We start from the raw sequence: 26,389 nt of genomic DNA, 5'->3' as shown, positions 1-26,389 counted from the left end.
GCAGAGCCATTGGAGAAGTTCACATTCTAGCAATATCACGCTTGGCCACCACAGTTGCCAACCCCACTAACTTCCTATCTCTCCTGAGCCCTCACACATCATCCAATATACAGAGGAGAGCAATTCTAGGGCTTGCCTCAACATGAAACCTTTCCACCTGGGAAAGAATAGTAACCACAGTAGCCCAGTACGTGTGTATGACCAGACAGGACCAGACCATATGATAAAAATCTCCCCTCGGTTCTCGCCACCTGGGACATTCAAGGCTATCTTAGATCCTGACTTTCCACAGCCGGAAGTGTGTAAGGTAAGCCTGAAGTAGATACATGAACTGATCATCAGTGTACTTTCACAGCCAAGCCAGTGTAGAGCAGCTCTCCATGCCCTGAACACCACCTGGGTCACCTCCAGAAGGGAGGTTGGGATAGTGGTGCCATAAAGTACAGCTGTCACTTTGTCTATGTCTAGAAGGGACAGTTCATCCTGATATGCCGGGCCTCTCCCATCCCGCATGCATCCGTTCGTTGATAGGCACCAGATGGACTGCTCAATAATAAAGACGGATGTAAGCTTTGGTGAGGCATCCATCATGAACCGATCTGATGCACTTGCCCAATGCCACCCTTCGGGGTTTATCGGCCCCGGATAAATCTGTGCCCCATTTCTGCCAAGGTGGAAAACCATGTCCCAGGGATATGTTGCAGACAGTTCTGGAGGACATACAATAACCCTCGGGAGGATCATCATCTTAAACAGGGCTATCCTGCATAAATGAATAAGGGGGAGCGTATTGCCACTCATAATGTCCTCTTGAACACGTTGCTTCAGTGGTGCAGGATTAAGGCTCCACGTGAGGCCCGGTACCCAGAAAACATGAACTCTGAGGCACTTAAAACTCGGCAGGGTGCCAACTTTCATCCCAACTGTCTTCTGGCAACAGCACCAAAAGGGCTTATCCCAGTTGACCTGTAGTTCGGAGGCTGCACCGAAAACGTCCAGTATACGAAGGAGCCGTGGCCCAGTTCCCACTGGCTCGGACAAAAATAGTAGTATGTCATTGGTGTAGAGGGCTATGCGGTCCTCTGTTGCGAGGCCTGAGTTTAACCCACATTCATGTGCATCACTGTGGATCCAGGCAGACAAAGTCTCTATGGCCATGGCAAACAAGAGGGGGGAGAGTGGACAACCCTGTCTCCTGCCCCTTCCAATTGGGAAACAGTGGGACAGCACTCTAAAAAATACACACCAGGCCCTGAGTGCCGGCGCACTACCTTGAGGTACACTTGAAACTTGGTGCCAAACCCTATCCTTATAAGACTTTCTGTCAGGAACGACCAGTGGACAGTATCAAATGCCTTCTTGAAATCTCTCAGAAGAAAGGCTACTGATCCCCTCAAAGCCCTAACCCGGTCTAATGCCAAGTGTATCCGTTGAATGCAATGTCTAGTGCTATGGTAGAAGATAAAGCCACACTGGCCTGGGTGCACCAGGTGGGAAATGACCTGTGTCAACCTCATAGCCAGAAGCTTAGCGCAAGATTTAACCTCTGTATTATCAAGGGACATGGGCCAAAACGATGCACAGTTATTGCGAGGGCAGCCTGGTTTGGGTAAAACGACTATAGTCGATACATCAATGTCAGGGGGGAAATACCCAACGGCAATGGCCTCGAGGAATAAACCAAGGACAGGTGGAAGAATTTGTGGTAGAATCAGTGGTAGAATTCCACCAGATGAGGCTATTTTAGCATGCATTTTTAGCATCTGAAAGTTTAATTACAATGACAAAATAGTGTGATAATGTGAATTGATGATGCCACTTTTTGTACTCTTATAACAAAAATGTTTTAACTGTTAGATATTTACTTTAACGTAGAAATACACTAACAATATTAAGGTTACATTTCAGTTAAAGTAGAAGTATATTGGCAATAATACTGTATGTATTGATATTTACAATATATTGTTTTGGTCTTTTTGAACAAGCTGAGTCGTGTTGATTCTAATCTCACTTCTGTTTTGAAACACAGGATGTATTCTAATTAATATTGGCTCATTAGTATGAAGTTTCCCTCACTTTTTATTTTGCTATGAACCATGATGGTTACTAGTGCTGTTATTATACAGTCATATTCATATTTTCTTTTGCTTTTTTTTTCTATTACTCTTTATAGATGACCATTTATATTTGAATAAATTACTTTTACAGCCCAGAAACATCGAATGAATCTTCATGAAACAAGTACTGGCTGTCCATATGAAATCCAGAAAGTAAAACTGAATTAAAGAACAAATATCACTATTCACCAATATCAGTAGGAAACTCTTACATTTATATATATTAAAAAGTAAAATATTACAATTCTTATACAATTGATTTGAGAATATTTGACCCCATAAACTGTGTTTTCTTGCAGAAAAGCCGTTTTGATGGAAAATCTGCAGTGTTGCACTGCACGAACAGTAAAATAAATCTATCTATCTATCTATCTATCTATCTATCTATCTATCTATCTATCTATCTATCTATCTATCGATCGATCGATCGATCGATCGATCTATCTATCTATCTGCATGTGCATACATATATATAGAAAACACAAGGAGATGATGGACAGAGCACTGAAACTTTTCAGACACTCACCCCCAGTCACAGATCTGGGTTGAATCCATCATTGTTCTTTAGCTCACTTCGCCACCTCAGTTCAGACCAAGCCATATGCAAATCAGTCTTGACCCTGTTCCTCATGGGAACAGTCTAGCCCGAACTGCCAAGCCAGGTCTTCCCTGGATCGGAAACAAGCACATATCTGGCTTTTACCAGTCAAGTAGCCTAATTCTGGATTACTTACAGGTGAAAGAATATATAGTATGGTAAACACAGGAATAAGGAATTGATAGCATCATAATATAATTTTTGTTTGGTTGTAAATACAATCATAAAATAGCATAAAAACACAGCATGTACAGTCATACACATGAGGTGAGAGCAATAAATACAAAGCTAAAAATGATAACCAAAAAGTAATAAAACCAATAAAAGCCCCCTCATAACAACACAACTTTGATCAGTCAGCACAGCGTGTGAAAAACGAGAAAAAGCATATATAGAACATGATCATTAGGAAGCAGATGAAGGTACGTGGGTGCAGGGTGTACTTGCATAAAGTTCAGGGACTTCAACAACGGGATGATGAACTGCTTTCTGGGTACACTGAAATATTTACAGAACATCACAAAATTGAATGTGTCCTGCAGAAACCTGTTGTTGCAGCTGCAGGGCAACATGGTGTCAGGATGAAACCAGCCATTGGAGTATGCCATGAGATTGTGTAACAAGTTAAACCTAAACCTGGCCAGCACAAATCTGTCCCTCCCATTGGATACCTGGGATAAATTATGCTCTGGGCACTGAACTGTTTCCAGAGCAAATGTCCCCGCACCATGGGTTTCATCAGCTCTGCTTGTTCTCTGGTTGATGAGCCGTGCTCTTAAAAAAAGTCTTTCACCCTTCCCAATTCTAAAAGAGACAGTAAGTGGGGATTCAAAAATATGTCTGGCCGGACTAGGTTAGTAAAAGCTGCCTTCACATAGGTGATCCATGGTATTCTGTTTGCTTGGTCGATGGACAGGCAGTGTGGAATGATCTGTCTATTCAGCTTAAATCCCTCACTGGTCCAGCTTTTAATCCAGCACATCAAAGGACTAAGGGTGAATATATTTGCTAAATATCTTAATCCAAGTTTCATGGACACAGAAGGCAGGGGTGCTTTTGGGGACCTGCATCAACCGTCTTAAAAATTGATTTCGACGGACTGAACTTTGTCGGCCTTCCCTTACTTCCGTACATCACTACCATACAGGACCTGGGAAATACATTTGACCTGAAAGATCTTGCGTGGCGACCAAGACCCCAGCCTGCGTGCAAAGCTGGCCACTGCCCCCATGGCCTTAACAAGTTCACATCTCCTCCCAACAATCAGGGGCTTCAAGTTTTTCTTAACATCAACTAACATCCATAGGTAGGGAAATGCCGAGACTTTAGTCAGGGTATGATTAGCAACCTTAAATGTCTTGAAACTAGTGGACCAAGGGAAAACTACCATGAGATATGATTTAGTAAAATGTACTGCAAGATCCAGACTACCCATAAAGGTAATAAACTTGTCCAGTGATAGCTGCAACCCTACAGCAGTAAGGGGCATGAGAACAACATTGTCGGCATATAATGATGCCGGGAGCAATCTCATACCCACCCCCGAACAGTAAGACTGGACAGAGAGAAGGGCTTGCTCAAGACCATTAATGTAGAGGGTGAACAGAAAGGTAACAAGAATGCACTCCTGGTGAACACCCCTACTTGTGGGAAAAGGTTGAGTGCGATCTGCATATTGTAAAAACCGCACTGATGCCGAGGTGCCAGAATGCATGTCTGATATTCGAGTCCACCCAGATCTCCAGGAGCAGTCCCCACAGCTTTAAGCAGTTAATCCTAACAGAGGCAGACATGAATGTCAAGTGTAGAGAATCCAACCGGGTGACGGAATACTTGTTGATAATCAAGTATAAGTTCAAACTTTAATTCAATGTCGACCTGTCAGGGCTGAAGCCGTATTGAACCTATGAGAATAGCTCATTAGCATCGGCCCATGCCATCAACCTATTTAGAATTACCCTCCCCAGAACCTTAACTACTGTATCAATCAATTAAATGGGGTGGTAACACTGGGGGTTGTCCTAATCCCTCTTCTTGAAAACCGGCACAATGGCAGCCATAGACCACAAGGGCAGCACCACACCCGAGTAGCAGCATAAAAGATCAGGGTCAGAGCTGGATGCCAGATCTCCACGTTAACCATGAACATGACTGGGGAGATCCCATCAGGTCAAGGAGCCTTGTAATGTGAAAGCTTGCAAATGCCCTGAGAGACTTTGTCTAAGGTGAAAAGCACCCTGCGCCTGTTCTTAACGGCACCTATCCTGTCCACTCCACCTCCATCAGACCCAAAATTTTAGATGCCTTCAAAATAGTCAATCCATTGTTGTTCAGAGATATGATGGCATATTACTGGTCCAGTTCCCTCTGCAAAACAAGGCCTATTTATCACCCACCAATAAAGAGCACTACCTCTAAGCTCCCATGCCTGGCCTAACTCCTCCCAAGCATTTTCCCGCAAGATTGATTCATGTTTAGCAAAGTCCTTTTTGTACGCCAACTGACAAGAGGCAACCAAGTCTCCATTTCTGGGAACCTGCTTAAGAGCCCCCTTCAGACAACGGAGGCTCCTTGAACAATCACAAACAAACATTGGGGATCCTGTGAGCACGTGCTTGTCACAGGAACTGTCAATAATGCTAGGGCTTTCTGAGCAATATCTACAAATAATGACAGAACAGCCCTATCTGTGGCACCAGGGTTTAAACAAGTGGCTAACTCCTGCTCACAGCTTGAAAAAAGGGATGCCTTAAACTGCAATGGCTCTACCTGAGACTATTTGTGTCCTCTGCTTTGATCAACAAGGGAGAGCCCCCTTTGCGTCTCACCCCGTGGCCTAGCGGCAGTTGCTCCATCAATGACTAGGGACAGGTGGTTGCAATAACTGAAAGGGCTATGGATGATGTCATAAGTAAAAATAACGGAGCTGAAACAAATATAAAATATGTAATGGACCTACAACCCCTAGCTTTGAATGTTGGAGTGATAAGTGGATTGGTGGAGCTAACTAACTTCACAATTGTAAAAACAAGGTTGTAAGTACCTAAAATAGAGTTAGGCTCCCAACCCTCTTTAGTGTGAACCATATGAAGTCCCTCGCCCAACGACCAATATTGTCACCTCACTTCGAAGACCTTGCTCCAACAAAGAATGAATGCCAGAGCCTTAACAAACTAGTGACCCCACCTCAACCTACCCTTGCATTGTAATAATTAACCAAAAACTAAGAGGGTAAGGCCAGGAATGGATGTCTTCAGACCCTGCAGCATGTGCACGTCCCAATCTAAATTTTTACCTACCCATATAGTTCCACTACATCAAAAGTTATTAGGCCACCACTAGCCCTCCCTTCCGCCAAAGCCAAAGTGAGGGAAAAATAGATCAGATATCCTTCTAAAAAGTAAGTGTTTTTGTCCTCCCATGATTCCTTAAGGCAGATGATTTGGTAAGACTTAACAAACTGTACCCAATTCCAGTCATTAAACTTGGCAGATAACCCCGCAATATTCTGGGATAACGACTTCAGGTCGCTCGAGTTACTAACCAAGTCGACCTCCGCGTGAGATATAGGGCATGGGAGGTAGCGGAGGTGTGACTGCGGTACTTAGTCAGTAGCATGACTCAAGGTCACTTAGGGGGCCACATTCGTTCGATAAACCAAGGGTTGGGGGCATCAGCCAGGCCGAGGGCAAATTACCTGCCCCTGCCACATGTGGTGCCCCAAAGAATGTCCTTCCTTATTGGGCTTTAAAAAATTGGAAAATCGACCAGAGATAAGGAAATACACCATTTTGCTTGCCTCACAAATCCAAAGGAATAGCAGGTCAAATTGGCGGCAATTGACAGAACAGCCTTTATTTTTTGAATTGCGCAATACAATATTTAAATCTCAGTAATATTTGTGTGTTTGACTAACCATTGTGAACAGATTCAGTTAAAAAATCACCTAGGGGCATATTTATTAAAGAGTAGCGTCACTTATGCAACTCTTAAGTTTGATTTTACAAGCCATGCAAGGCCACCTTGCATGACTTGATAAATTTAGAGTAATGCAACGGAACGCAACGCAAATTGCTTGCTTGTGTTACTCAGTCCCAGGGATGTTTTCCATGGGTGGAGCGTGGGTGCACCAGCACATCCCTCCATGAATTATGGTGCATTTCCAGATACACCATTACTGGTAGACCTGGGAATGCATCAGAATTCTACGCCTCCCCAGGTGAGGCGTAACAAGGAGAAATATCCTTATTTCACCACGTTACTGCCTCTTTCTATGTGTGATGCCTTCTGCAGCACTCATAGAAAGAGATAAATTGCTCAAGGATTGTTTTTTTGCAAGAATGTCTGTCCTGTCTTGCACAAAAACAATGCTGCTTACAACGAAGGCACCCTTGCACTGCACCATGGTGCAAAGGTGCGTGCATTGGTACTAGGCAGCACATTGTGTGCCAGCTCTGGGAAAGAACAAGAATGCGCTGTATATTGTTAAGTACAACACATTCCTGCCCTTTCCCTATCATTGAGCGCAGCAAGGAGACCTGCTGTGCTGAAAGATTTTTTAATAAACATTCTCCGCTTTTTGCAAATGACATTGGAGGGTTCCATGCCAAGTACAGCAACTCTGCATAGCAAGGCTGGTGCTCTGCGCTGCTCTGAAATGAGAACAGTGTCCAAAGCCCTGCTGAGATGTAGGCCATGAATATTACAGGCAGAATATTGAAGGGATAAGAATATCGAGTGACCAAATATTGAAAGGTACGTTTGCATAGATTTTCTAGGGGAACAACCTTAACAACGCAACTTTTACAACGCAGTACCATCACAACGCAACCATTAGAATGCAGGTGTTATTACAACGCATGCCATTACAACACATGCCATTACAATGCAGGTGCTATTACAATGCATGCCATTACAATGTAAGTATTTAATTTTATTAATATTAATTTAATTTTAATTTCTTTTAATACATTTAACTATTTTATTATTTTTAATTTTAATGTAACTTTTTTGTTTTATAAATTAATTTATTTAAAATAATTATAACATTTTAAATCCATTTAATTTTTTTAAATTATAATGTCATTTATTTAATTAATTTTTAATTTTTTAATTTAATTTATTTTAGAATAGTAATTTTTACCCCTACACTATCCAACACTTACCCTACTATTACACCCCCTGGAGTTAGAATAGTAATTTTTACCCCTACACTATCCAACACTTACCCTACTATTACACCCCCCTGGAGTTAGATTAGTAATTTTAACCCCTACACTATCCAACACTTACCCTACTATTACACCCCCATGGAGTTAGAATAGTAATTGTTACCCCTACTCTATCCAACACTTACCCTACTATTACAGCCCCCTGGAGTTAGAATGGTAATTTTAACCCCTACACTATCCAACACTTACCCTACTATTACACCCCCCCCTGGAGTTAGAATAGTAATTTTAATCCCATACACTATCCAACACTTACCCTACTATTATACCCCCCTGGAGTTATAATAGTAATTTTAACCCCTACACTATCCAACATGTACCCTACTATTACACACCCAAGGAGTTAGAACTGTAAATTTAAATATATTTGTAAAAATTAAAAATTAATTAAGATAATTTAATAAATAATTTTTGTAATTTATTTAAAATAAAAAAATATTAATAACATTAAATACTTACCTATACTTACGTTGTTATGGCATGCGTTGTAATAGCACCTGCTCTGTAAAGGAATGCATTGTAATGGCATGCGTTGTAATGGCACCTGGGTTGAAATGGTTGCGTTGTGATGGCATGCGTTGTGAATGTATGTGTTGTAACGTCATACATCCGATTTTCTATACTAACTCCACATGTATGTGCCTTGGTGATATATGTATCTTCAGCGTACGTTGATGAAGAGTTAAGAATCCTTACCTCCCTCTGTGCACCTGCCCTTTTGATATTTTGCCCGTCTGTATTCTTGTAACAGTATTCGGTCTTTTATATTCCGTAGTACAATGACCTGCTGAGAAAATGCTCTTTAAACACGTCACTCCTGCTGAGAACTGGTATGCCCAATTCTTGCTGGTTAGAAATGTTGGAAAGTAATGTTAACTTTGCTCAAATCCCACCCTTCACCACCATGCTTTGCCTCACCCCTATGCATGCTGTTTATATCTCGGGGTACATTTGTCAGTCCCAGGACTGGTCATGTGGCAAGATACAACACAGCAGTAACAGTACCTCTGGGTATGCACCCGTCCATGTGTGGTGATACAGCGGACTTGCGGCTTTGCATATTCAATCGAGAACTCTTCAGCTGGAATAAGACAAGCTTTGTGCTGGAAAACAAATGTGAATATGAGAGAGATGTCAGAGATGCAAGCACATTGATCAAAAATATGGTTGAATGGCATGATAGTAATTGAGCAGGTACCAACTTTCCGAAAGACCAGTTTATCCTTGGACATGGGTGATTTGACTCATGGATACTTTTAATATGTGTGACAAGTACGGACTGTGATCCCTACAAATCAGTACTACTGTGGAGGCCAATGAAAGGCACAGTGCTTATTTGTTCGGCTATTGGGGCATCGCGGTCGAACAGTCAAACATTACTCTTGAAGTGTTGCAGGCTTATTACGTACTGTAGAGTTAGCATATTAACCAAATACAATAATTATCAGGTCCTGTCAGGTATTTTATAAAAAATACTGCCAGTGTCAATCGTTCAGTCAGAGATGATAGCTAACTGGAAAAGATGTATCCAGTTGTGCCTGCTGCCAATATGCAGTGGCGGGTGGCAGAGCAGTGGGGGTGTTTGAATTAAAATATAAAATGAAAAAATGTACCTGATCCTGCGGCCGCCGGGCGCTTTGGTGTTGCTCCATTTGTCTGCTGCTCCCGCAGTCTCTGGCACAGACTTCCCATCCAATCCTGACGCTGCTCTCATACTAAGAGAGCAGCTCCGGGATTGGCCTGAGCAGGCTGGTTTGAAGCTCCACTCAGGCACAGGGAGTCTGTGCCGTTTCTTCACCGGCCGGGTTAGAGAAACCTAAGTGCGCATGTCTGTTTGGACGGCCTAAGACAGCTTGCCAAACAGACATGTGCACTTAGAAGTACACATAGCACTCCATTCCTCCTCCCTCCCATGGCCATGACCCTCGCTACACATGCTAGTGTCAGCAAGCAGCAGAAAAATAAAACAATAATAAGATATTATATTATTTTTCAGCTACTGGCTCTCAGCCAGTGGGGCGAGGCTCCTCCGCCATTGCAGAGGAGCCACCGCTGTATGTATCTTATCTGTTATGGCAGCAACCTTACCTGGCTTTGGCAGAGACAGCTCAGTTCTAAATGTGCATTTTCTGTTAGCCACAGAAGAACTGCACCTTTGTGCGCCACTCGTGCAACCACAGCCGCGCATGCCTGGCTGGCGTGAGCAGTCAGGAAGGGGCCTATCTGTCTCACTTCATGCAGATGCATGCCTTATCTGCAGGTAGTTCCTGTGCAAATCAACAGGAGTGATCAGCGTGTAATATTGGGAACTACTACCAGGGCTTTTAGTGGGCCGGGTCTCAAGGGGTCTGAGCACCGGCAGTTTTTTAAAGGAGGCCTCGAAACGGGTCTCTATCGGGCTCTGTTTTGAGCCCTGTCACAGGCGGTCCGTTTTTTTTCATGACTGCAGTGACAAAAAAGTGCCAGGGCGCAAAACAGCCTGATAGAGACCCGTTTCGAGACAGCAAGCACATCGATGTGCGCTGCTCACACTGCTCACTTCTCACTAGTGGAGAAGTTATGGCATGACGATGACATCATGCCACGTGAGCGTTGTGGGTGAAGGGAAATCCTTTAAAGAGTCATTTTCTTTCTGGATATCCCTTCTCTTTCTGAAAGGCAAGAGCAGCAACATTGTGGTAGTATCACCAGGGCTTTAATTCGAAGCTTTTTCAATATTATATGGAACAACTTATTAATCTTATGCAACTAATAACCATTCACAAAGCCAATAGTCCTTACTTGTTGTAGGTATGATGTTACTTGTTGTCTCACATATCTGGATGCAGTGACAGAAACAGCAAAATACAAATCGGGCGGCACACTTTGCTAAACACAGATTTTTAGCGTAAGTGTTGTAAAGCCACGCCCCTAATTACACTGGCCACGCCCCTTTAAGAGACCCCCCCCCCCCAATTTTTTCATCCCACTTAAAACCCTGCCTACTACTGGGGGGCAGTTTCCACACAAGCACCTATGAGTGTGAGAAGGGCCTTGGCAAGCATTGCCTACCACGAATAGGTCATTCACATTCTCTCCAGATGACCTTTCTTTGAGGAGAATATAGGATAATAGTATGCTTCCTTGGGAATCTGTGGTATTTGGCACTGCCAACAACAACATCCTGGAAAGGCCCTCTCTGGCGTAACCAGAAGCAGTGCCATTGGCTAGCGGTCAGTCAGACCTGTCTAGTATCTGATCTCTTGTAGTCACAGAGTCTCGAGATGGGTTCATTTATGCCCCGTGTAAGCAATTCAAAAAATGAGGTCCCAGGACGCACAGATATAAAATATCAGATATGTCACTGCATTATATTAAATTGTGAGTGAGCACCTGGTCAAGTGATCTCTGCCTTCGATTTCAATGAGCCCTATTCCCAGTTTTTCTATGCACAGTTGTGTCCTACTTCTCTTTGAAATGTGAAGTTCATGTGAATACTGAGGTATTTTCGGCGAATGATTGCACCTTACTCCAGGATTAGATGTGACTTATACATGTATTTCCACGAGCAAGACATATTTATTAATGGACAAAGTCTGACTGCTCCAGGAAGCGCTTTGCGAATCAGGCCTGTATGTTCAAATTAGAGACATATCTAAGGCGTATTCAGGTGATGCGATGATGCCAGGTGGCCAGAAGTGAGGAGGCTGGCCACTGTGCCCACACTGAAATGATCCTATTATGAGTTCATCCCCTTGGAATTAGGAATAAAAACAAAGGACTTGTTTTATCCATTACTACTCCCCGCACGGTATTTCTTTTTACATGTGGATTGTGTTCCCCATTTACTGTTTGTGCTGTGCAGGGGAGAAAGTGTGGCCTGGCAGGGCTGAGCATTACACACTCACTCCTCTATACAATGGAGGTGGGAGGGGGGCGGTTGAGCCGAGACTGGGACTTGTTTTAGGGTGACCAGAATTTTAAAAGCCAAAAACTGGGACTGGGACCCTAGGCTGCAAATGCTGTCCCAATCCTATCAGTATAAACGGCTCCGGTGTTCCCGAAAAACACAAAAGCATTTATAATTGCCCGAGTTGTAGTCCACCCTTGGATTCTGCTCCAGGGCCAGTCGTGAAACGCGCAACTACTACACACAGCAACAATTTCCTTAATCGAACCCATTGCAAAAGCATTGTTTTAATGCACATGCCCAATAGAGGGAGCCAGAGGTTAAGGTATGTGTGGGAATAGTGCTTACAGGTCTCCAGAAGCTGAAAAGGGATCGGCTATATTTCTCTCTGCTTCTTTAATACAGGATTCTGTCTAGTAGTTCTGCGATATTGTGGGATGAAAGCCAATGGGCACTTTTGTTATTGAGAACATGAAATCTGAATATACTCAGTCTGTACCCAAGTCCTAATTCTGATTTGAAGAGGTCAGTCAGGAGGAATTTAATGATCTTCTATCTGCTTTTAATGCAATTTACCTGTCTGTCTGAAGATAACTGAAAGGTACTCATTTAAAAGGAAATGACGAGATGTAATGTGTGCTGTCTTGTCATATAGATACTTCATTACATATATTGTGTTAAGTTAGCATGAGCTTATTACATGTTTAAACGCCATTTTTCCTTCGGCTTCAGTTTTGCACACGTCACATACTTGTTATTGTAGCTTTCAACCTAGAAGCGTGATGTGATTTATTTGAGAATAATATGTTATTACTCTGATATCAGTTTTGCTTGGTACACTGTCTGAACAGTGAGCGCTAAAACCTCTAAGAATAACTCGATACAAGGTTGCTGGGAGTTCTGATCTTCGCACCACATTAGATATAACATAAATACAGTTGCTGCCAATTATGGGCTCTACGCGGGTTTAAGATAGAGTTACAGGAAATGCAATACACACTTGAAGATGCTTCGCATGCAGAGAGCTGTTAGCTGATGATGTGATCCTATCATCCTGACATTTAGAGGTATGGGCCCGCCCTGCTAAAACCCAAAAGAGACCTTCATAATATAGTATAATATGCTAAATAGGGAGGTGAGAAATAGGTGTTGTTAATTCCTATTATTTTCAGCATTATAACATGCTATCACCGTTTGCGTACTATGGACTAGTAACTATGCTGATAACTTTGATACTTATAATCTGTTTGTTAGTATTGTATAAGATACTGCGTTTGAGAACATTGCATTGATTAATAAATATTTCAAATATGCACGTGTCCTCTTTACTCCACGTTCTGGTTTGAAATGATTATAGAGCGAAAGAGTGTTCATGTGTTCCACGATTCCTGAGGTAACAGAAGTTCATGTTCTGGTTTGTCTAAGTCATTGGGAGTTTGTTATGACCAATGAGACACTGTAGCTAGCTCGGTAAGGGGATTTCTGATACTAAGGTGAGTTTTGGGTCACCCTAATTCACTAAGGTTCTAGATCTCTATGCACAGTTCTGTGGGAGAACGGAAACCCTGCTACATGGCGCCCATACGTTGGTGGACTTATATCATGACACTCGAGTAGTATATCATTCAAACCTTAACCCCTTCATTGCTGTTTCCGGTAAACGGTGGTGTCGGAAAAACCTACCTATTTTTGAAATAGGTCTTTTCAAGCTTGAATCTATTTAAAACGGTTTCCTTGAATTACTACCCAGTTGTGCTACAACGGTTGCTTTGTTTTTTCAATTTCCTGTGCTGTCATGGCTCAAGCCGTGGACATCCCGCTACATAGTCGCATTGCGGTGCGTGACCATTTGCGGACTTTTGATGTTCCGTTGGAAGGCTTGGCTGTGGTTATGGTGGTGAGTGCGGAACATGCTTACCCGTACAAACTCTTTTATTCGTGGGTGACTTTTCCGGCAGTGGACGCTAATTCTGGAGCGTTCCACTCATACACTCCCTCAGCTGTACCTGCTGCGTATGCTCCGTACAGGGCACTGGAGATACCTATTGATGTTTGGCAGCATGGAGTTTGGTTTGGTGGCGCCCTACCCCATTCTTTAACCGCTCCGAGGTTAGGTCCTTTGTCCATTCCGGGCACAAATTGGCCCGCTTTGGCTGGATTTACTCCTCACCCTAATCGCGCCACTTGTAACGTAGGTGAACTGCGGCGACTTCATGAAGTCGCGGTTTAAGTGATTAGGGCGCTTGTTCATTACACAAGTCGTAATGTTCATGGCGCAGCCCCTAGGGGTGCACAGCTTCAAGCAGGGCAGGCTGGTTTGAACATCAGTCCTGTCATGGTGAATTCCGGAATGGGCAAGAAGCCCCAGGATAAGGATGACTTTCCTTTCTGGCTTGCGGAGAAATTCGACCAGCTGGAGGCTGTGTTTCCTAATACGACTCCTGGTGAAAAACACCGGATTCTTACGCTTAGTTTGCCGAAAGATTTAGCCCCTGAACTTGTTCACTGGGAAACCTGGGGTAAGACTTTTGCAGCGGTCTATTCGAGATGCTTTGGCACCCCGTCTATGTCCAACCTGTCTACGGTACTTAAACGTGTTCAAGATGATCACGGACCGGAGTCTGCGGTTGAGCTTGGTATGTGCCTGTGTGGCACCTTTGATGTAGTTTGCGATCTGATCCTTGCGAATGTCAAGGGGGATGCAGTGAACTTTCAGGTGGCTAACGCTCTGGCGTTAATTCCCGATGCCGATAAACCCCATCAGTTAGCAAGGCTAATTGTGGCGGCTTATAAAACGGTTGGCCGCAATGCCAAGGGTCTTAAGTCTTTTTCTGATAAAGAGAAAAAGCAGCCCCAGGGACAGTCTTCGGAAGCGGGTGTTCAACCCAAGTCCAAGAAACAGAATTGGCCTAGGAAACAGAATCAGGGTAAGCAACAGCAACAACAACAACAAACACAGGTTTCTAGACCTGCGTCTCCGTTGCCTGCGAAGTCGGATCTAGTTTATGATTTCGGCAATCGCGCGATGATTAAATCACCTGAACGGTTTCAGGCTTCTGACCAACGCTCTCCTCGTTCCTTTCAGGACTCATCGGCTCCATCAACCGGTGGTGGAGGGGGCAGCAGGGGCCGGGGTGGCCAGCATGGACGTGGTCAGCCCCGCCCGCGAAACGGTGGAGATCAGCAGGAAGGCACTACGCCCAAGAGACCGCAGTTTGCCAAGAAGAAGGTTGCCGCCTTAACGGCTCATCGATATGCCCCGGATAGTGAGAACGCGGCTTCGGAATCTGACGTGGGCTCTGACCTTGCTGGACAGCGCGGCGGAGATTACCATAGTGAGAGAGGCCCTCCATCCACTGTTGAAGGTGACAGCGACTGACACTTATGTTGTGATTGAAACGGCTGATACACATGTTGCTCCCCCTGAAAGACTTTTTGAAACTGTCCTGTTAATTGAAGGTGACATGCAGCGAACAGTAAAAGGGGTATTTTGGGAAAATCTTTCGTCTACGTATGACATTTTGCTTTCAGATGCTGACTGGCCCCCGCCTTTTTTCTCGCAGCTCCGCGAGGGGAGGAGGTGATCCTCCCCAGTTTCGCGCACACTGTATCAAGAGTGGAAGTGCTGCATTTTGCAGAAGAGTGGGCTCTGGCGCTTGCGCCGGCTGTGTACCGCAATCAATGTGGCTGGGATAAATTGTCTCCGAGCCACGAGATTCCGTTACGGTCTCAGCCGCAGCCTCAACCTCAATATCCCATACGGCGTGAAGCCAAAGCTTCGGTCGCGGCTATCCTTGAACAATTGGAATATCAAGGAGTAATTGAAACGTGTGTGTCACCAATGAATAACCCCCTTTTTACTGTAAACAAGCCAGACGGCTCATATCGTTTGGTTTTGGATTATAGGCATTTAAACTCGCATTGCCAAAACTGCGCAGTACAGAATACTCACGGCTCTGCTTTGGTGAATAGTCTTGAGCGTAAACGGTTCAAAACCACGCTTGACATTTCCAATGGTTTTTATGCACATAGATTAGATGGTCTGAGTTCCCAATGGACCAGCTTTACTTGCGGCGGTGTGCAAAAAATGTTTCGGCGTCTCCCGATGGGCTATAAGAACAGTCCTGGAGTTTTTTCCGCCCGCATAGTCTCTCTTTTGGAGAGAATCGACACAGTTGCTTGTTCTTATGTGGATGACATTTATCTCACAGACAACGAACTTTGGGAGCATCTGTGTCGAGTTAACAGCATAATTTGTGGCTTTGCAGACATGGGTTACAAATTTAACTTTGCAAAATCGCACATTGCAGAGTACACAGTGTTGTTTCTGGGTTACGAGCTTAACAATGAAGGAAAGGGGTTAGCTCCTCCTTTCCTGGAGAAATGCGCACAGTTGCGCTCTTCAACAACACTGAAAAAATTACAGTCTTTACTGGGCTTCTTAAATTTTGGAAGGACATACATTCCGGAATATGCCCAGCGTATCAAGCCTTTGTATGCTTTGATACAACCATCTTTTTCCAAATCATGCTGGCTGCCTGAGCATTCAGCTATTTTGCAGACTTTGCAAGTTGATTTGCTCGCTTCTGAATACTTACAGACTCGTGATAACCAGACCAACCTGGTGATAAGAATTATCCCTGGGACGGTGGGTTTCACGTACCTAACTTTTAATGAGGGAGATACAGTACCTATTGATTACAAGTCGCACTTGTACACTTCGGCTGAAATGCGATTTTCCACTGTGGAAAAAGTTTTGACGGCTGTGCAGATGGCAATTCTTAAGGAACGTGCCTTGTCACAGGGAAAATGCATGTTGGTTGTTACCCCGTGTCCTGCCTTGGAGGCAGTTACGAAAGCCAGTGTACCGAATTCCAAAGCTTTGCACCCTCGGTGGATTCAATGGGCTGCTTCCTTGTCATCCCAGGATGTCACGTTTATTTTTGACGCCACTTTACGGTCACAGGAGTATTTACAGTATGAATTCGTTCATCCAGCTCCTTTAGCAATGCGGCCGTTGGAGGATTTCCATTGCATCATTTACACTGATGGCTTGGCGCAGGTTGCGCATGGCTCTAAACATGCCTACGTTTCCGCATGCGCCATTGTGGTAGGTGCCATGGTGAACGATGAGTTCAAGTCCAGTGTTGTGCATACACAAACACTTGGGGACTGCACCGCCCAGTTAGCTGAGCTTCGTGCCCTGATGCTTGCGGTAGAGTACGCAGATCCTTGTGTGACGACTTTAATCGTAAGTGACTCTTACTATTGTGTCCAGTCTTACAATGAGAACTTGTTCTTTTGGATTCAGAATGATTTTCATGATTCCAAAGGTAGCACAATAAAACATAAAATGATCTGGGTCCGTGTGGTTGAACTTAAGGATAAGTTGCCGCTCGTGTTTGTGATTCATACTCTTGGCCACCAGCGCGTGGGAGTTCACGCTGTCGGTAATTCGCTTGCTGATGAAGCGGCGAAGTCAGCAGTATCAAAATATTTAGTTGCAGCTGTTACACGGTCCAAAAGTAAAATAGATGATGACATCTTGGTGGCTATTGCTGCCACTGAGAAGGGAGGTAAATATCCTACGGGGTTCCCTTCGAAGTACACATACCACTTAAGTCCCGATAAGGTTCCTTATGTGAAAATTCCTGAAGTTGGTGAACGTTTGGTTCCCAACTCGGATCGCAGAGCTACTCTGATTACAGCGGCGCATGAAGGTGTGGCGTCTGCGCATGCGGGCGTCTCAGCCACTGTTGCTCAGTTACAACAGAGGTTCTGGTGGCGGGGACTGTACAAACAGACGCGTGATTATGTCCTTCAATGTGACATTTGCCAGCAGATCAAGCCTTCGACTGCTGCGCGTCCGCCACAGACACAGTTGTACATTTCTAATAAACCACTAGGATGCGTTTATTTAGATCACTGCAGTCCTTTTTCTTCTGATACTGCGTACAAGTACATCTTAGTAGCAGTTGATTCATGCACACGCTTTGTGTGGGTATGGCCCCATCGCAGCGCTGATTCACGGACTGTCATTAGAGATTTGCGTGTCTTTGTAGGGATTTTTGCCTGTGGTACCTTCCATTCGGATCAGGGTCCGGCTTTCGCCTCTAAGGCGTATAAGGATGCTATGGTTTCGTTGGGGGTCCAAGTCAAGTTTTCGAGTCCGTACAGACCTGAGGGTAACAGTGTAGTGGAACGAATGAACCGTGACTTAAAACAATCTTTGACAGCTCAAGTTATAGGCACTGGCAGAAACTGGCTGGCCCACCTTAATGGCGTGCAGCGTGCTCTTAATATTCTCCCTAGAAGGTCCCTGGGTGGGCGGACCCCATACGAAATGCTCTTTGGTATCAAGATGTATGTTCCTGACCTCGACGGTCTAGACTGCAAGACCCAGGCCGCGGTCTTTGACGTAGATGAACATTGCCATGCTTTACAGAATCTACAAAAGACCAGAGACAGACTAGCTAAGGAACATTTGCCCTCAACCTCGGATGATGCGTTGCAGATCCCGGTAGTTGGCTGGCTACCCCAAGTTGGCGAACTGGTTCGGGAGAAGATCGATAACAAGAAAGAATTTGGTCCTTCATATCGTGCACCGGTTCGTGTTCTTGGAGTGAAGGGCACAAGAACAGTCATTTTACCACCGCTTCCAGGTCGTAAGGAAAACAGGTTTATCTCAATTGACAATGTCAAGACACACAGGGTGGCCGATTCTTCATAGCATGACACCAGCAGTATCCTGTCCTTCCATTGTGAGGCATTCTGTGTTGGCCATTACTTCTGGTGCTGAGCCAGCGGTGCACATCGAGATGCCTGTTGTTTCCACTCCCTTATTAGATACTTTTGCTATTAATGACAATGATGATCTGAATTATACCTACCCAGCTGATTTATCAATGCCCGATTTGCAGACTCGTTTGGCCACAGAATCCAGATTTTCATTTGACTCTATTTCAACACATTCGAAGAAACCATCACGTTTGGCCAAATATGTCACTTTATTTAAAAAACATTTTTTGATTCCCCCTTGGACATAAATTTGGATGGTTCTTTTTTCTGTTTATCTTTTTATGTCAATTGGTTTTGTGTTTTATTTTTTCCGTCTGATTGATGGACACTATGTCAAAGAGAGAACAGGAATACGGCACCTTAATGGAACTTTGGCCCCACTTTCCTCTTCACATTCAGCACACAGACTGAAAAGAGAACTGAATACAGTTAACATCACTGCTTGGCCTGTCCTTGATGGGATTGTGTGGGATGCGGTTAGGTTTCAAATTCATGGCCCCACTGAAGTGATTAATGTTCCTAATGTGCTTAGAGTGAATATGGGGGATGTAGTGAAACAAAACGTCCGGTCTGATGATTGGGATATTAAGGCAGTTGAAGCTTTATTCAGTGATTTAAAATATTATGCTGCCTTTGATGCTGAGGATTTATACTTAGATTCTGTTAATTATGGTGATTTGTTTTGCTTCCAACATTATGGAAATCATTTTTTGCATAAAACAAGTTCCAGGAGGGTTCCTGTAAATTACACTCAGTGGGAACATTGCCCAGCTCCATTACAAGGGAGCTCCAGTACGTTTCTGGAAAAATACACTTATCTTACAGACTTTAATCAATCAAATCCTGAGTCGTTTTATTTTAAAATGGCACAAAAGTCCATGCCCAAAGTTAGACTTACCGATACAAAATTGTTGTATTCGAAGTCCTTTTTAGACAAGTTAGCTGTGGATGGCTACGAGCTATGGAAGGAGATAATTGACCTTAAATCGGTTTGGGGTACCAGAAATTGGCAGGTACAAGGCACTGAGGCTTTGCATCGTGCATGTCTCATCCCGAATCACATGTTGTTCCTAAATTCTACTATTTCTCAAACATCATGCTTTGGATTGGCTACTTCTAAAAAATTAAATACACCAACTATCCCAGAATTGGAAGAATATTCAGGTTGGGGTAATTACACAAAATTGTCCATTCGTGATTTACAAACACTATTGCACAATTCATTCATTAATGTATCCAGTTTGGATCCAAAGGGTTGGCTGATGTGGCATAGAAGCTCTGATTCTTGCCAACGTCGATTTCTGGGTTTGTCTGAAGGCTTTACACAAGTCAGGCCTGATCCCCGTTTTGAGACAGATCACACAGTTACTACTTACTCAGTGGGCAAATATTGTCAGAATTGGCTACAACATTCCACATTAGCTGCAGTTAAACTACATCTGTCCCAGTTGAGTGATAATGTGGATTTAAATGATTTTATAAAAGGCCCGGCTAAAGGTAGAACTAAGCGCTCGATTTATGCAGTGTACAATGAAATTAGGAAATTTTCACAAATTAAGGCTGCTAAACGCCTAAGAACTATTGACCAAGCTAATTTGGAAAAAGTGCTTGCAGTGGTCGATAACAGTATTAACATGCTTTCTTCCAGAATTTACACGTTGAATAATATTGTTTCTTCTGTTGTTGACATTGTGCATAATGAGGTGTCTGTATTATACCATGGTCAAAATCAATTGCGTTCTGTAATGCAGTTTGCATGGACCCTGCAGACACTTAAGGCAGGTCGAGTGCCCTGGAGCTATATGAACGTTTCTTCCCTTTTTGCCCCATTTAATTTGACTGACAAACAGCGCATGCTTTCAATGCGTGATGCATCATTTTCTATGTTACATATTGAAAGGTTAGAATCTTTACCTTTTTCTGTAGCTGAAGCCACTGCTGCAACGTGGCTTATCCATGGATTAATTACATTGCCATTTGCTTTGTACAAATTCACTAATTGTATGCAGTATATTGCTATAGGACGATATGAACCACTAGGCAGCGCATTCCTCCATGAGGCTTGGTCGTTACCATACACATACAGATGTCTGAAGGATGGTAAGGAAGTGAATCTTAATGGTGAAGAATGCACGCAGTCGCCTGACCGTTCATTAATATGCAGACACATCCAGTTACACGGTTCTTGTAATCAGGACCGGCCTAATTTAGCCTGCGTTTTGAAAGGCACACCAGTTCCAGCGATAGTTCCCACGTTTACATTATTGACAAATGGTAGTTATTTGCTTTTAAATAACACGGAATGTTGTGGGTTAATAATCGGTATCGCTTATGTGGTTACTGTATCTGAGCGTGTGGTGTGTTGCAAGAACGTTCTATACCCTCCCACGCATGGGAACTCAGATGTTTCCATCTGGCCGCCCATCCCAACCTTGAGAGCGGAGTTCAATGGATTGAGTAGAATAAGAGCCCTTTTGTCTCAAAAAGAAGTGGCCCTGAGCTCGGCCCGTGAAAATTATGTCTGTCACATAGCTAACACACGCACAGAGGTGCAGGCACTTTTAAATACTGACATGCCGTTTCATTTCTGTGAGCTGGTACATCAAATCTTTAATGCCACCTCCACATCTGGGCTCGCACATTTTTTTAAATTAGTTAGCAGTGGCCTCGTGACTACCTTTGAAAAATTTTTTGGTGTCATCCCCGCTTTCTTCCATTCTGTATTTTCAAGTTTGTTTGGTGGCTGCAGGCGTTTTGATATTGTTTTGCTTTATAAAACATGGATGCCCATCCTGCGCAAGAAGCCGTTCAACGCCTCCTGACACTGTTTCGTAATCGGATGCTTGAGTACTATGGAACATTGCCGCTTGCAACTTTAAGCACGGCTTATGGATTATCATTTCGATTCACCGATTTCACATGTGTCCAGCCTGTGTTTCATTGCCTGAGCTGCGATTTCGACGGGGCCATTGATTTATGTCTATGCTTGAAGACCTCTCCTGACGTCGATTTTGATCACCTAAAGAGCCCCGTAGTTGCTCACGAGATGGTTTGTTCTGGCATAAGGGTTATGGCCTTGGCAGCAACACATGGACTACTGGGTCAGTGGGACATACCCGCAGCGGCGCATGACTTTCTGGCACACAGCGTTCTGGAGAACCCACCGAGTTGTCTTCTGATGTTACAAGAGGATCCGGTGCTGGAGGAGCACGTGTGTTCTTTCCCAATACTGAATTGGATTGCTGAACTGTTTTCGGATGATGGCAGTGATTTCATATTGGAGGCTGTTGCTGCTTATTTTGCATATACTGTCCAATATTGAGATGCCTTGGAGATTTTCGTTGCTGTGGCACGTGACTTTGTGTTTTTGGATAAGTGCCTCTTTTCTTACAGACATTTGAATTTGTGCGGCCTGGTCCTTTATCCTTGTACTTTTGAGGCCTTGCATTAAAACATTTTTTTGATCTCAACTTTTTGGCCACTATAGGCATTCATACATATGCATTCATACATATTTTTTAAATTTAGCTTAGCTCAATATTATTGAACTCTGCTTTCATGTTATGCCTCTATTTTAGTATGACTTTTCCTTTTTTTTGACCGTGCTCGGATCATTGGGGGGGTGTCATATAGATACTTCATTACATATACTGTGTTAAGTTAGCATGAGCTTATTACATGTTTAAACGCCATTTTTCCTTCGGCTTCAGTTTTGCACATGGCACATACTTGTTATTGTAGCTTTCAACCTAGAAGCGCGATGTGATTTATTTGAGAATAATATGTTATTACTCTGATATCAGTTTTGCTTGGTACACTGTCTGAACAGTGAGTGCTAAAACCTCTAAGAATAACTCGATACAAGGTTGCTGGGAGGTCTGATCTTCGCACCACATTAGACATAACATAAATAGAGTTGCTGCCAATATTGAGCTCTACGCGGGTTTAAGATAGAGTTACAGGAAATGCAATACACACTTGAAGATGCTTCGCATGCAGAGAGCTGTTAGCTGATGATGTGATCCTCTCATCCTGACATTTAGAGGTATGGGCCCGCCCTGATAAAACCCAAAAGAGACCTTCATAATATAATATAATATGCTAAATAGGGAGGTGAGAAATAGGTGTTGTTAATTCCTATTATTTTCAGCATTATAACATGCTATCACCGTTTGCGTACTATGGACTAGTAACTATGCTGATAACTTTGATACTTATAATCTGTTTGTTAGTATTGTATAAGATACTGCGTTTGAGAACATTGCATTGATTAATAAATATTTCAAATATGCACGTGTCCTCTTTACTCCACGTTCTGGTTTGAAATGATTATAGAGCGAAAGAGTGTTCATGTGTTCCACGATTCCTGAGGTAACATAAGTTCATGTTCTGGTTTGTCTAAGTCATTGGGAGTTTGTTATGACCAATGAGATACTGTAGCTAGCTTGGTAAGGGGATTTCTGATACTAAGGTGAGTTTTGGGTCACCCTAATTCACTAAGGTTCTAGATCTCTATGCACAGTTCTGTGGGAGAACGGAAACCCTGCTACAGTCTGTTTTCTAGAAGAAGGAAGTTGGGGGAGATCTTTAGACTAGAACTGATAATGTGGCCAATTGCATCTCAATCTGTAAAAAATAGGTACAATAAAGCAATAAATGACACTCTCACCCCCACTCCCCCCACCCTGGACATTCACATAATCAGAGGTATGGTGGGCGAGCCAACAAATTAACAGGGAGTCCGAGCCAGAGTGGAACTAAGGGGCACATGCATCATTGGAAATTGCGCTTGCAAAGGGGCAGATGTTCAGAATCAGCCCCTTTGCGACTACAATTTTTGCATTTGGGATGCATCATCCTAAATGCACTAAATCGCAATTTGCGATTGCATTTAGGGAAACCGCAAATTGCAATGCCTTAAATGCAATGTAAGATTACATTTACAATAGCGATTTCGCTATTATGGACCGCTAAATACGGATCATTTCAACCTGATGGTATATAGCGGAAACGTTGAAAAATGCACTAAAGTAATTTTTTTTAAGTTTCCGGTTACACACACACATGCCCTTGGGGTATGTATGTGCGCAACATGGGTGCACCTCACTATTTCAGGGGTGCAAAAAGGGTGTCCTTTTGACACCCTTGAAATTGCATGCACAATTTCCCATTCATTCCTATGGGCCTGTAGGCCAATAGAAATGGATGGGAAGCCATTCCTTACTTGTGACTCGCAATTTGCCAGTCGCAATTAAGGGATATTTAGGAATCACTATTTTAATAGCGATTTCTACATGCATAGGCTTTTGCAAGTCCTTAATTGCGATTCCTTAATGATCGCAATTAAGGACTCGCAAAAGCCTACTTTGATGCATGTGCCTGTAAGGGCCAGATGTACGAACTTTCCATTTTGTGGATCTTTATTTGCGATTTTTTTTCTGTAATTCGCATTTAGAGACTCGCACAATGAAATGTACTAATGCGTCTCAGATAAATTAGCGATTCCCAAATGGGTTGCAAGGGACCTGCCTCATCAATATACATGAGGCAGGTCGCAATTTGCAACCCATTGGGACTAGGCAATAACATAGGGATGGTGGCCTGCTGGGGACAGCAGACCACAACAACAGTCTTTTCTTTTTAAATAAAGCAACTTTTTTCACAATTGCAGCCCGTTTTCCTTAAAGGATAACGAGATGCGTTTCAATGAAAAACATTAAAAGGTTGTATTTTTTATGTTTTAAGGGCAGGCAGTAGTTTGTAGGACCAATGCCTGCTCTAAAAAACTGCCCCCCCCTTCATTCACAAAGGGGAGGGGACCTTTGGGGACCCCTTCCCGTTTGCAAATGGCTTTTGGTGGTAACTGCAAATGGTTACTACCAACTGCATTCCTGGTCGCAAAACATTTGGTTCCAAAGGTTGTTTCAAGAAAGGATGAGAGCTATAACTTCCTGGATGAGCAGTAATTTTTTACAGCTCAACGCAGGGAAGACGGAAGTTATACTCTTCAAGGACACCATCCCAGCTGGTTCCCCAGTTGGTGGCCTGATGATCTGGGTCCTTCTCCTCAGCCAAAGACAGTTTTCAAAAACTTAGGGGTGTTGATGGACATTGACCTTAATATGGACGCAAATATAGAGGCAACACAAAAAACTTGCTTCTTTGCTTTAAGCCTTCTTCGGAAAGTTTTTCACTTTCTGCCAGCTTCCACACGCAAAACCCTGGTCCATGCCCTGGTACTCAGTCGATTGGACTTTAGCAATGCCTTACTGATTGCCGCTAAGGATTCAGCTTACAAGGCCTGCAGGTGGTACAGAATACTGCAGCCCGCCTGGTAACCGGAGCCACCTATCGTACCCCCTCTCTCCCTCTGCTGCGAAAACTCCACTGGTTGCCAATCTGGAAAAGAATACACTTCAAAATATGTTGTATTATTTTCAAAGGCATGAACCAGATGGGGCCGATGTATATCGCAGACAAGCTGGTGAAATATATCCATCCCCGCTCTCTCCGCTCTGAAGGAAAGTGACGGCTCAAAGTCCCAAGGATAAGATATGTTAGATTGGGTGGAAAGTCCTTTTCATACCTCGCCCCCAAACTTTGGAATCAGCTACCCACTGAGATCCGTCTAACCCCCAACTACCTGGGATTCAGGAAAAAGCTCAAAACACTACTCTTTTAACTTGGTTGTCCGCCCTCACAGCTGTCCTTAGCACGGAGATACCCCATTTGGGGTGATTCAGGTGCTTTATAAATGACGTAATAATAATAATAATTCCTACATACCAGTGCGACTCCCTGTTAGGAAGGGCTGCCCTTAACATACCCCTTCCTAAAAGCAACTTGCAAACCTTATTTTGCTAGTCGGTAATAGGTGACTAAATATAGTTAGTGCACAGCAAAAAGCATTTTAGCGGGCGCAAACAGCAACCAGTAAAATGCTTCCTACATCCGGCCCCAAGGCTCTGGCTTGGATCTCAGAGCTCGTGCATGAGCCGAGCCCTGAAAATGTTTATGTAAATCATACAAAAAATGCTAATAAATTTTAAAAAGTGTCTTTTTTAACATTTGGAAGCTTTGACATTAATACTTCATGTTATAGCACTGTTCTGAGTACTTATTGAAAGTGATAGTTTTCAAACATGAACGTAGAACCATTCCTGCCCAGGTCCGCACACTGCCTCCATGCCATTAAAGAACCAAAAGGCAAGACAGTTGTCGTGTGAACCCCGCATGTGGTATAGATTATTATAGATCAACATTATAATCTATTAAGTCAAACACAATAGGTTTTTGTACAGCTGGTATTCTGAAATCACACATTTTGAACATGCAGACAGGCAGTTGTCTGTGGGACCACTGCCTGCTCTTGAAAAATATTTTTGCCTTCATTCACCAAGGGGGCGAGTCCCCTGGGAACCTGTTTCAGTTTGCAACTGGCTTACCACCTACTTTAAGTAGGTGGTAACTGTGAGTCACAAAATAATCGTACATACCAGTGTGACTTGCTAATAAGAAGGGACGCCCTTTGCACACCCCTTCCTAATAGCGACTTGCAAACCCTATTCTGTGTGTCAGTAATAGGTTACCAACTCAAAAAATAGGGTTTGCATATACCACAACCCTTGGAGCAGTCGCAAATGTGCTGATTTTCCGTTTGCGACCACTAAAAAGGGTTGTATATCTAGTCCAAAATATTTGCCTAAGATCAGGCAATTTAAGCAGAGAAGCCATTATTTTGCCAGGTTTTCTGGTT

General features: G+C 43.4%; 2 protein-coding genes across 2 annotated transcripts in view; one reads left to right on the top strand and one right to left on the bottom strand.

The window, feature by feature from the left end:
• The window catches only part of LAMA3 (laminin subunit alpha 3), a 1,118,674-nt gene that overhangs the window by 433,164 nt on the left and 659,121 nt on the right, over positions 1-26,389 (bottom strand). The window contains exon 30 of the mRNA XM_086917979.1: positions 8,952-9,049. Within this exon, the coding sequence (XP_086774105.1) occupies positions 8,952-9,049 (98 nt within the window). The remainder of the gene's footprint in view (positions 1-8,951; positions 9,050-26,389) is intronic.
• Positions 16,418-22,071, top strand: LOC147724043 (uncharacterized). Its single transcript, XM_086966603.1, has 2 exons — positions 16,418-17,836; positions 22,027-22,071. Exons 1-2 carry the CDS (start codon positions 16,565-16,567, stop codon positions 22,069-22,071), a joined length of 1,317 nt encoding a protein of 438 aa, XP_086822729.1. The 5' UTR covers positions 16,418-16,564.

This window comes from Lissotriton vulgaris, chromosome 4_1 (assembly GCF_964263255.1).
Source record: "Lissotriton vulgaris chromosome 4_1, aLisVul1.2, whole genome shotgun sequence".
NCBI classification, from domain to species: Eukaryota; Metazoa; Chordata; class Amphibia; order Caudata; family Salamandridae; genus Lissotriton; species Lissotriton vulgaris.
The sequence above is the reverse complement of the archived record's forward strand: the minus strand, read 5'-3'. Positions and strand labels throughout refer to the sequence as shown.